The sequence below is a fragment of the Protopterus annectens genome, chromosome 3.part1, assembly GCF_019279795.1.
Source record: "Protopterus annectens isolate FY-2018-M chromosome 3.part1, PAN1.0, whole genome shotgun sequence".
NCBI lineage: Eukaryota > Metazoa > Chordata > Ceratodontiformes > Protopteridae > Protopterus > Protopterus annectens.
The window spans coordinates 1588085040-1588097539 of record NC_056732.1 but is presented as its reverse complement, the minus strand read 5'-3'; the positions used below and the strand labels follow the sequence as shown (position 1 = coordinate 1588097539).

Here is a 12500-nt window from a genome sequence, read left to right as displayed (position 1 = left end):
CTCCATGGCTTCTGTGTCACTGGTGGCCCCAGAACCCACCACCTACTTAATTGAGTTATTTGCTGCATGGTTATTACTGTGCTAAGGATGCAAGGAAAAGTAAACTGACGGACAACACTGAATTTCTTTCCTTTAATCATAATTTTCTTTCAAGCCATCACTAGAAGAAAAGGTTGTAAGAAAAGACTTTGAAATGCACTTCAGAGTATATTGAAAGCTATAGCTTCTTTAAAATGCTGAAGAGCAAATTAAAATGTGAGAAAAGGAGAAAAAAGTAATGTGCATGGTATGGTAACCTCTTGATGGGGGAAGATAGGTGGGAACACTGGAGGATATGTGTGTGGGGGCGTGAGACAGTAAGCAGTGGGGTGGTGCCAAGGATCACTTTGCCTATGGCACCATTTCACCTAAGGCCAGCCATGTACATAGGGTTATTGTAATGTTTCATCAGTGCAAATAAATGTCTGTCACTGTCAATGCCCATTTGTGAAATGGGCCAACAGAGCATTGCACACAGGCTTATCACTGTACCTATAGTTTATCTGTACGTACTACCCATAAAACTCTGCAGCATGATTTAACATGCTGCTTAGGAGGGTTGGCAGTGAAATGTTTATTCTTAGAGTAGAAGTGTCCATGGGCCCCCAACCTGACACTTGCTAGGGGCCCCCAAAATGCTAACACCAGCCCTGGTCAGGGAAAGACTTTTACTGGCAACTTCACTAGAATAGATAAATGAGTAAATAAATAATAAAATGTCACACATTTTTAACACTTCCACCACATCTCTTCTGAGCCTCTCATATTTTTATCTCTTATTGACTTTAACAGATTAACCAATTGTTGTGCTTCTCCTGTCTTCTCCTAAACAAATACCATCCTCACAACAGCCTTAACCCTTGCACCCAACAATACCGGCAACTAATGTATTTGCACGTCTTTGCATGTGCAAATCCCACCAACAGTATGAAAGAGTTTCTCATTGAACATTGATATGTCCACAGTTCTTTTTTACTGCCTTTTGTAACTTGTAACTCCCACCCTCTGCTGGCAACCAACGGTAAAGTCAACCAAACTCCCCCTCCCACCCCAGCCCACCCCCGATGGGTGAATCAGCACTGCTTGCTCATTACCACTCTCCCTGGTCTTCTTCTCTACCATGTAGGTTGCTATGTTTTCTTGGGCCATCTGGGTCACAGTCAGAGGTTTTACTATCCTCACCACAGAGACAACAACATGCACAGTTTAAACAAGTAAAAAACATATAGATTAATTTTCTGAAGGTTAACAAACTTATAGCTCATAAAGTGTGCTGATAGTTTCATACCACTGGGGCCTTTTTAAGTCTAGCCAATGCCATGTATCCCAAATCGCTGACAAATTCTGGCACCCTAGCTAGTGTAAGCAGAGACCTGGGAGATGAAACATTTACAAGGAAGGGAGACTGGGACATGAAACATTTACAAGGAAGGGAGACTGGGACATGAAACATTTACAAGGAAGGGAGACTGGGACATGAAACATTTACAAGGAAGGGAGACTGGGAGATGAAACATTTACAAGGAAGGGAGACTGGGACATGAAACATTTACAGGCTGCCCATGTCCATTAGGTACACAGGTACCAAACTAGGGATGCATTTCTGGGTCCCCATCCAGTTGTCCAAGTTACATTTGAATTTGGTTAGGGAGGAACTCTGCTTCACATGGATGGGGAGCCTGCTTCAGAGAAGAGATAGTGACCTGTCTCTCCAGCATATCCTATTTTCCTATTTATATCACAGGGAAGGTTTAAGTCTTTAAAATGGGTAATTCTGGTGCTGTTTGTTTTGTGGATATGCAGGAGGCCCCTCAGAATGGAGTCTGAAGATGCTTTGTATGCCAGTCACGGATCTCCCCTCAGCAGCTGTAGGAGATAAAATACAGGATATGGTAATGAGGCAATTTGTATAGGTCATGTTATTTACGTGTTGTATTCTTTTCCATCCAGTTGTTGGATGTGCTTGTTTAGGTACATACCAAGGGGGGCATTTTATTCAATGGTAGGCCTGATGAGTGCCAAATACAGTGGAACAATGACCTTCTAAGACCTAGATGCCATACCTTTGTTTATAAGTTGTGCAACACAGAATGTTTCCTCACAATTTTTGTCACATACGATCATGGGAAGTTACTAGGCTATTGGCCCTGAGACTCTTACAAGCCTAGCCAAGACTTTAACCCATGTTTCAGCAAGTCAGCACCTGATGCCACTGTCCAGCAGGGACATGGGTGGAATCCCAGGGGTGCATTTTCTGTTACCCATCCAGTTATCCAGGTTGAGCTTAAAAAGGGTTAATGAGGTACTCTGCTTGACATGGAGAGGAAGTCTATTTCACAAAAGGGGCAGTCTCTGGGACACTAATATGTCCCACTAACAAGTTCTGAAAGGGGCATTGTACTCAATAACAGGTCTTATAAAGGATGAATACAGGGATTTTATTACCACCTTGTCCCTGGATGAGATACCTTACTAATGAGGTCGGCCATGTAGAAAGCTTTCCATACAATGGAGGCAATATGGTGGTCAAAAGTCAGGTTGCTATCAACCTGGGTGCCCAAGTCCCTCATGACAGATTGCATGCTTAGGACCCTATTATTAATGTGATAATTTGTGAGGACATCACTCTCCCCAAAGGGGATGATGATGCATTTTTTTGGCATTCAGTTTGAGGCCATGTTTCTGGCACCAGTCATTTGTTTGGTTTAGACCCTCTTGGAGGATGTCCACATCACTAGGGGAATTGATGACAGCACCCAGCTTGCAGTCATCTGCAAACATGGCCAGCCATAGCCCACTGGTTTTGGCCTACATCTTAGAAAAGTATATCCCAAACAACAGAGGCCCCAAGACCAATCCCTGGGTTACACCACTCGTTACGGGTCTGCTGCTTGAGGTGGCTTCCCCTATTTTGACTAGGTGGGTTCTATCAGTGAGCCAGTTTGCTACCCATCTGGTAACATACGGATTGATGCCCAGTTGAGAGAGTTTTCATGATGGCCAAAGGCTTGATTACTGTCTACTTGTGTCCAAATCCCTGACATCTGTGTCATCTCTTAGGTTGTGCTGGCAATATGGTAGTTACCATGGGTGGCCAACTTCCTAAAGGATACTATTAAGCATTTCATGGCATTATGTTTCAGTCCTTGGCTCTGACACCAGTGATTTGTCTGTGTCAGCACTTCTTAGACAGCATTAGTATAGATGGGGGATTCTGTGACTGCTCCTAATTTGCAATCATCTGCAAATCTGGTCATCCAGAGACCCTTGACATGGCTTGACTTCAGAGGAGAAGAAGATGCCAGAAAGGAGTCGTTCCATGACAGATTCCTGGGGGACTCCACTGGTGACTGGCCTCTTTGTATAGGTGGGTCCTGCCTGTGAGCCAGCTGCCTATCTACCAGGTGATATAAGGCTTTATACCTAACCTTTAAAGTTTGTCAAAAAAAAAAAAAAAAACAGAGGTCATAATCAAACTCTGCATCACCTGTGAGATAAAGACTTTAACCATTATGCCAGCCCCACATCCTGTATTTAGTGAATACAATGACATTTACAACAGTCGATAGTACAAACGCAGTATACATAAATATCAGTAAAGCAGCATCTTTCTGAGATGTGTACATACCTGAGGATAACCATACAGTGACAGTATCTGAGCCATGTGGATGGAGTTCTGAGGAGGCCCATCACCAATCACAGCAGCCAGTGGAATTACAATGCGACAGCGATAATTTGGTACTTCTGCTTTGCGTCCAGTTATCAGTGACATGGTGCTGGCTAATGCCCTTGCTGTACCAGCACATGAGTCATAAATATTAAATCCAAGGGAAATATTTGGGAGAATGTTTGGGTCACTATTAAAATGATCAATTGAGAATATCATTGTATGAATGCTCTGATATATCATAAGCCTGAACCTGGGAAAAGGTATAGATTTTTATTTGTTAATTTTTGCCTTATGAAATACAAACATGTGAAACTAATAAAAGTGATACAGCAAATGATAATTTTGGATGTGCTCATGCCTAAGTGTAACAACAGAAATTTGCTGCAAGTCAAATTCTAACATCAAGTGCTGCAATCCCACTAAGGCTCCGGTGAAAATCTAGTGAATGGCAAAGGTACAAAAATGAAAGTTGCACATTTCAGAAAGTCTATACACAGCCTCACACAGTATTTTGTTTACTTTTACCCCTACAGTTGTAGTGAGACTAGAAGTAGCAGATGTTAGGCCATGATTATTAGTTTTTATGTTGGTATTCCTACTACAGCACAGGTTCTAAACTAGGTTTTGCACCATACCCCACTACTGTCCTTGATTTTGCATAATGTTCCTTATTTTGTCTCATGTGTTTGCCCTGTCCCTGATAACACTTTTGATTTACTAATAAATAGTTAAAGATTACAGTCAGCCATAATGCCAGACATTAGAGTTTCATACGCCTTATTGTTCAGAAAATGTATGTTGATACAAAACAACTAGTCTATTAACTTTCTAAGTGAATTAGTATAATATTTAAAAATTGTCCCTGATTTTGGGCCATTGTCCTCTCATTATTTTTGACTTTGTCAAGAATGATTGAGGGCTATCTTGCACTAATGGTGCACCTCAACAGTAGGGACTCTCATGGCATTCCTTGGAGAATGTAGTTATAAAAGAATGTTAGAAATAACTGAATCCTTCATGAAACTCTCCTCTGTAGTTATTTAACTCAGCTGATACATAAGAATACTGAAGAAAAATGGCTATATATCTAAGTCTCCAGGCAATGTAATCATTGGAGAAACAAGCAAGAATTTTGCCCCAAGACGAGATTCAGGGGAAGCCTGCTTTGTGGATAACTTGAAAACCAGAGTGTGACACCCGTGCAGTAGCCCAGCAATCAAGTTGCCTCAAACCTCACCACTAACACCAGTGAGGGGCGTCCGTATAGGGAAAGGATAAGAAATACAATCACAGTAAAGTACAATTTCCCTTAAGAGCACACAGAGATCACAGTCAGTCTGGGGCTGGTTTCTCCCCTTCTCTCCAGGTCCCCAATAAGACTCCCCACTAGCACAGCTATAGGGTCCAGCTCTCAGCCTAGTGGGCAAGCTAAAACCTCCAGCACCCTCTCTGTCCAACCAGTGCTTTGTGTCCCTGCCCAAGTAGCTGACACACACACACACACTTTGAGATAAGAGTTTATAGAACCACACAGACACTCCTGGGGAAGGCTGGCACAGGTTCTCCAGCTGTACCCCTTTTACCCAGACTATACACTAGAAATCACTGACATCACCCAGCTAATATTTATCAGCTACTCAGAGGCCCTTATGATAGGATGTTCAATTACACTGTGCAATATTATTATACAAATGGTAAGTATAACCAAACAGTCAAGACCTATTTAGAGTGACTTGGTACAGTATCACTATATACATGCAGTGTACTCTTAGAGCTTAAAGTATCTCTACACAAAACAGCCATAGTTGTGAGGTTTAAAATCATTTAATAATAAATAATAAAAACACAAAACAATACTCCTTTCTACACAGTGCCAGTCAAGAGTTCAGAAATCACAGAGAAATACTTAAAATAATACAGTAGAAAAGTTCTGACATCACAGAAAAACATACTAGTCTAATGTTCCTATTTCCTAGCTATATCTAGAAGAAAACACAGTTCTAAAATCCTACTTACATAGAGGCACAGGCAGAGTGGTGAGTTGGATGTTCTCAAGACAAATGCTCTAATGCTCTCATTCTTTCTGTCCTTAAATTGATAACACAGTACCACTGATTCATTTCAGATTACATCATTTCTTTCTGGTTCCCAGGCTAACAGACTCTCATAGGTTAATAGCCCTTGATCTTGCAGCTGGTCAGGAAGCCAGAACAATAAAAGAAATTATACATGCAAATTCTAGCCATTAACTCTGGCCTCAAAAGAATAGGCAGAATGCCGTTATCTAGACATCTCAGTTCCGAGTTTTGACATCAAAGAATTGACTTATCAGCTTTGTTAAGGCAGAGTGCACTGTTGTTACATTTTTGCAGTTCCACATTTAACACCATTTTTCCCATTTAAAAGAACAAGCCTGTGGCTTATATTAATATTTACAAATGAAAGAATTATCTACAAAATTGTATCTGGCTAGGCTGGCAGCCTTCACCTATCTTCACACATCTCTCCCCCTGGGGAACTCAAGGTAGTTTTTCAAGTGACCCCTTGAGAAATGTTTCTTGAGAGGGTTAAGTCTATCTGTGTATACATTACCCTGTTCCCTGTCTTGAGAGCTCATCTGCATTGGCATTGCTAATCCCACTGTGGTGCTGCACTGACATATCATATGCTTGCAACCCTAGGCTCCATCTTAGCAACTTGGCATTTTGCTGGCTGGCTCTGTGTAACCATGTTAGGGGGTTGTGATCTGTCACTACAGTGAAATTTCTTCCATACAGATAAGGCTGAAGTTTCTGCAGTGCCCACACTATGGCTAGACATTCCTTTTCTACAGCGTACAGCATTCCTCCGTGGGTTGGAGCCTACGACTGAGATAAACCACTGGGTGCTCTTCTCCCTCTGAAGAAATCTGGCTAAGTACAGCCCCCACCCCATGGTTCAAAGCATCCACCTGCACAATAAATTCTTTGTTGCAATCTGGACTGGCTAACACAGGGGTCCTCCCAAAGCTTCCTTAAGCTTCTGGAATGCCTGTTCACATGCTGGGGTCCATACTACCTTATCTGGCCTGTTCTTCCTTGTCAAGTCTGTGAGGGGAGCGGCTATGGTACTATAACTGGGGACGAAGTTTCTGTAGTACCCTGTTGTCCTTAAGAATGCCCTCACCTGTTTTTTGGTAACAGGTGCAGGCCATGCCTGAATGGCTTCTACTTTGGCAGGTTCTGGCCTGATCTTACCACTCCCCACTCTATGTCCCAGGTAGGAGACCTCTGCCATATCCACCTGACATTTGCTGGGCTTAATGGTCAACCCTGCCCTCTGTAGTCTGCCCAGAACCTCCCTGACATGCTGAAGGTGCTCTTGCCAGGAATGGCAATAGATGGCAATATCATCTAGGTAAGCAAGGGCAAACCCTCCTGTTCCTGCTAGGATATGATCTACCAGCATCTGAAAGTCGCTGGGGCATTTTTCATCCCAAAGGGCATCTTTGTGAACTCATACAAGCCAAAAGGAGTCACAAAGGCTGACTTCTCTTTAGCACCAGGAGTCAAGTGAAAGATCAATGGTTGTAAGATATGTAGCCCCTCCCAGCTGCTCTAGGGCTTCATCTGTCCTAGGCACAGGGTAAGCATCTGACTCTGTGTGACAATTTAATTTCCTGTAGTCCACACAGAACTTGGTGCTGCCATCCTTCTTTGGCACCAGCACCACTGGGGAGGCCCAGGGACTGTTGGACTCTTGCATTACCCCTAGTTTCAACATCTCTTGTATCTCCTCCCTCAGTGTCTGTTTGATTCTCTCAGGCACCCTATAAGGGGTCTGCCTAATAGGCCTTTGGGGTCCTGTATCCACTTGGTGCTGCACCAGGTGGGTGCACCCTGGTTTCCCAGTGAACATGTCCTCAAACTCCTGTAACACTGCTCGGATTTCTCAAACTTGGGTAGGAGATAGCTGCTGGGACATTGCTACCCCATCCACTGAGGTGTCAGTCCAAGCCTCACTGAGGAGATCAGTCACCAGATCTCCTTCAGACTCCTCCTGCAATCCACTGCAAATGCTCAGCATAAGGGCCTCCCTATCATCGTAAGGTTTCATCATGTTAATATGGTACAATTTGTGCATCCTGCCTAGCAGGTCCACCATGTAGTTAACATCACTTAACTTTCTTATCACCTTGTAGAGTCCCTCCCAATGTGTTTGCAGCTTGTTGTGTCTGACAGGAATAAGAAACATTACCTGCTGCCCCACAGCATACTCTCTAGCTCGAGCATTCCTGTTATACCAAACTTTTTCCTGTTGTTGGGCTTCTGCCAGGTTCACCTGGGCCAAGCCCATGAGTTCCCTGAGCCTTGTCCTGAGGTTTAGGACATATGCCACAACAGACTCCTTGTGAGGTTCACACTCACCTTCCCACTCATCTCAAATTAAATATGGAGGTCCCCTTACCCTATGCCCATACAGCAAGCCAAAGGGTGAAAAACCTGTGGATTTCTGGGGAACCTCTCTGTAAGCAAACAACATATGGGGAAAATATTTGTCCCACTCCCTATTAAACTGGTCTGCAAATACCTGTAGCATGGACTTGATTGTAGAGTTTAACATCTCAATCAGACCATTAGTCTGGGGATGGTAGGGGGTGGTATTCATGTGCTTCACCCCACAGTACTTCCACAGACAAACCAGCAGGTCTGACATGAAATTAGCACCTCTGTTAGTCAGTATTTCTTTTGGAAAACCTACCCTGCTGAAAATCTCTAACAATGCATTTGCCACCTTTTCTGCCTCAATGGACCACAGAGCCACTGCCTCAGGGTATCATGTAGCATAATCCACTACCACTAAGATATACTTTTTCCCTGTGGAACTTGGAGTACTCAGAGGCCCCACAATATCCATAGCTACCCTTTGAAATGGCTCCTCAATCACAGGCAAAAGCATCAAAGGAGCTCTCACCTTTTCTCCTGCCTTGTCTACCTTTTGGCACTGCTCACAGGTCCTGCAGTACCCTGTTACAGCTCTGGAAATTCTAGACCAGTAGAAGTTTTGCATAATACGTCTCTTTGTACATTTTATGTCCATATGACCTGCAAAGGGAATATCATGGGCTATGGCTAGAAGTGCCAGATGGTAGGCTCTAGGCACTACCAACTGCTGTACCCTCTTACCTTCTAGCCCTCCCTCAGGGATTCACTCTCTTTACAGTAACCCTTTGTCCCAGTATACAGATTCCCCCTTCCCATGAGAATCAGGTGCCTCACTAGCTACCTGCCTCAGGCCTTGCAATGTAGGGTCTGAGAGCTGAGCCTGTCTCAACTCTCTCTTTGTAACCCTTCCCAGCTCCCCTTCCACAGGAAGTCTGGCATCCTCTGATAGTGGTGCCTCACTGTCAGCCTGGGTACTACTACTCACCTCTACCTTTACAGTCACTCTCTCCAAGGGAACATCACTACCCACAAGCAGCTGTGGCTCACCTTCAGTCTCACTGCTACAGAGTAGCTCCCTCCCTGAAGTAACCACCACACCAGTCCTGGCTGCAAGTATACAGTCTGTCTGGGTCTCCTCCAGGCTACCAGACCCACATGCTTGTCTCCTAGCCTGGCTGTGTGTAACTGCATAAACACATGGTACTTTCTCATCCAAATCCTTCCATATCAGGGCATCTACAGGATGATAGTTCAGTACCCCTGTTGTCTCAAAACAACCTACTAATGGCATTTTGTCTTTCCCACTTACTGGCTCTCTCAACTTTTGTTCCCCACCTTGCCTCCATGGATATCTGTATGCCATATGGACCCACTGGTTGTATTCAAAACTTTTAACTCTAGGTCCTGGATGTGTACCTAGACTAGTGGCTTCCCCTGCTACTGGTAGATTCTGTTGGGGCAGTCTGAGCTGACCACCGTGGGCTCCTTTAAACCCATGAACAGTACTGGGGTCCCTTTCCTGTGCAGGGATGCCCTGCTTGCTAAGTATAGGTCTCCCTTCTTCTTCAACTCATCTGAAGTAGTACATTGTCTATCAGCTAACCAGATCCGCATGTCCTCAGGCAAAGTACTAAGGGCTTGTTCCCTCACCTAAAGGTCTGCCAGCCTTTTAAAAGTGGTGCCCTGACATCCACTCACCCAGCTATGAAAATAAGTGCTCAGTTCAGCGACATATTCACACACACTTTCATCTGCCTTGCATCTATGCTCATGAAACTTTTTTCTATACATTTCAGGTATTAACTTAAACAATTCTAACAAACAGTTCTTAACTGTAGTATAATTAAAACAGTCAATGTCAGACATTTTAGACAACACAGTACAGCTTTACCATGGAGTATGGGGGTCAGGAACCATACCCAGAGCCTTTGGTCAACATCATGCTGTTTACATACCCTCTCAAACATATGAATTAAATTATCAGAATTATCCCCTTATTTAAACTGCAGAAGAAATTTACTGACCTTTTGTGCTTCTGGGGTTCAGTTACTCCCTTCCTCATTACCTCCATGACTCAGGCAGAGTCAGCATCTCCTTCTCTTGCTGCCTCTGCCTCTCCTTTTCCTCAGCTTCCAGGCATAGCAGTTTCTCATTTTCCTCAGCCTGCAGACATCTCAGTCTCTCAGCTGCTTCTATTTCCAAACCCCTGGCCTCCAACTCTAGTCTATTTAGCTCCAGATGGATTTTTAAGTCATCTCCATTCTCTGAGGGTGGTACATCTCCACTGCCAGTCTGATCGTCCTCTAGGTTGCTGTTTTCCAATGCAGCTGTGACCAAGGCTACAATCAGGTCTGCCTTAGTCAGGTTTCCATGCACCAGTCCCCTAGCCTGGCACATCTCAGTCAGCTGGCTACTTGTCAGCTTTCCATACTCCTCTGCTGACATGCTGCCTGCTCTCTTTGACTAACTAAGCTAACAAAGGAAATAAAACAACTGTGATCTGAACTCTTAAGTATTCACTGTATGACTTACACCTTCAGTAATCACTGTACACAAGCTACAGGAATTCACACTACCCACACCACTACAAGCCAATTAGTATTTGCCAACCAATTAATATGTAGTGTGGATATCCCAAAACTGCCAAACAATTTATATGTGATGCCCGTGCACTGGCCCAGCAATCAAGGTGCCTCAGTCCTCACTACTAACACCAGTGAGGGGCATCCATATATGGAAAGGATAATAAATACATACACAGTAAAGTACAGTTTCCCTTAAGGGCACACAGAGAATACAGTCAGTCTGGGGCTGGTTTCTCCCCTTCTCTCCAGGTCCCCAATAAGACTTCCCACTGACACAGCTATAGGATCCAGATCTCAGCCTAGTGGGCAAACTAAAAACTCCAGCACCTTCTCTGTCCAACCAGTGCTTTGTGTCCCTGCCCAAGTAGCTGACACAAGCACACTTTGAGATAAGAGTTTATACAACCACACAGACATGCCTGGGGAAGGCTGATGGACTGAGTGTAGTCACTATTGTTCATTACAACTATCTTGCCCCCTTTGTCCACTCTCATGATTCTATTGCTCATTTAGAGGTCAGTTCATGGAGGGCTTTTCTTTTGTGCTGGAAAGGTTGTATTTTTTGGGATTTTTATCAAGTTGGGACCTTAAATCTGCCACTTACCTTTCTTGAAATACTTGCAAAGTATTATGTAAACTGGGGTTGTAAATCATTCTGCAGACTGATGATCCACTGTGGTGACCCCTAGCAGGAGAAGCCGAAAGGCATTGCTATGTAAACTGGGGTTGTAGGTGCTTTGTTTATGTGGTGTTTTGGTGTCTTTGTTGAAATTGGGAACATCTTGCAAAATGTAATGTAAATTTAGCTTCCAGACATATAATTTAACATCCACAATAGTATTAGCTACAGAAGAACGTTCCCTCTTCCAATCACAGTGGATTTGGCTATCATCAGGAATATTGTAAATGAAAATTGGAAAAATCATTTTGGGTAACTTTGATTTGACCAAATGTTTGGGCCAGTACCCATTGTTCACATATAAAAGAGTTAACAATATTACAATGATGTTAGAAAGAGGCAATTCTGTATGAAATTCAAAGGACAACACTGTTGGCACTTTTAAATGTGTTAAATGCATAGAGTGTAGACTCATAAGCAATGTCTCAAATATTCACATCAATCCCCATAACTTTACTATTAGTGCCAAAGACAGGCATGACTGTCAAACTAAAGGAGTTGTTTACCTTGCAATATGCGAATTGTGTCCAAGTTTCTAGATAGGGAAGTCTGTGAGAAAACTGACTCGTAGAATCTATGAACATAATCTAGCTATTAAACAAAAAGAAACAAGCAATACATTAGCAAAGCATTCAGTGAATTGTGTTTCATTTAAGAAATTCCATTTTTTCATTAATGATGCCATCAGTCTGTCAGAGTTCCCAGGGAATTATAAGGTGCTGTTAGAATGCCACAAGTCAATGTGGCAGATCAGACTGAATGCAGACCAGGTCTGAATGACAGCAATAACATTGCTTTTTACTAGCACAAAACTATGATCAGTAAGATCCTGGTGTTGTTCCGTCTGACAGATCGTGGTATGGTTTATTTTATGTTAATTCATTTTATTTTAATTTTTACTTTATATACGTTTTTGTCTTAAGCTAAATTATGCTTTCAGCACTTCCGTGATTTTTCTTTATTCTTTACTTTTCATTGTTCTATAAGCCAGTTTCTGGAAAGTCATTGGATGCTTTTACGTTATGTTTCATTGGTTTAAAAGCCGATTCTTGGAAAGTCATTTGATGGTTTTTTTTATTATTTTGCATTGGTCTAATGGTTGA

General features: G+C 43.0%; 1 protein-coding gene across 1 annotated transcript in view; it reads right to left on the bottom strand.

The window, feature by feature from the left end:
* The window catches only part of LOC122797820, a 287227-nt gene that overhangs the window by 221653 nt on the left and 53074 nt on the right, over window positions 1-12500 (bottom strand). The window contains exons 2-3 of the mRNA XM_044066343.1: window positions 11904-11988; window positions 3668-3831 (exon numbers count right to left, since the gene is read on the bottom strand). Coding sequence (XP_043922278.1) covers window positions 3668-3831; window positions 11904-11988 — 249 coding nt within the window. The remainder of the gene's footprint in view (window positions 1-3667; window positions 3832-11903; window positions 11989-12500) is intronic.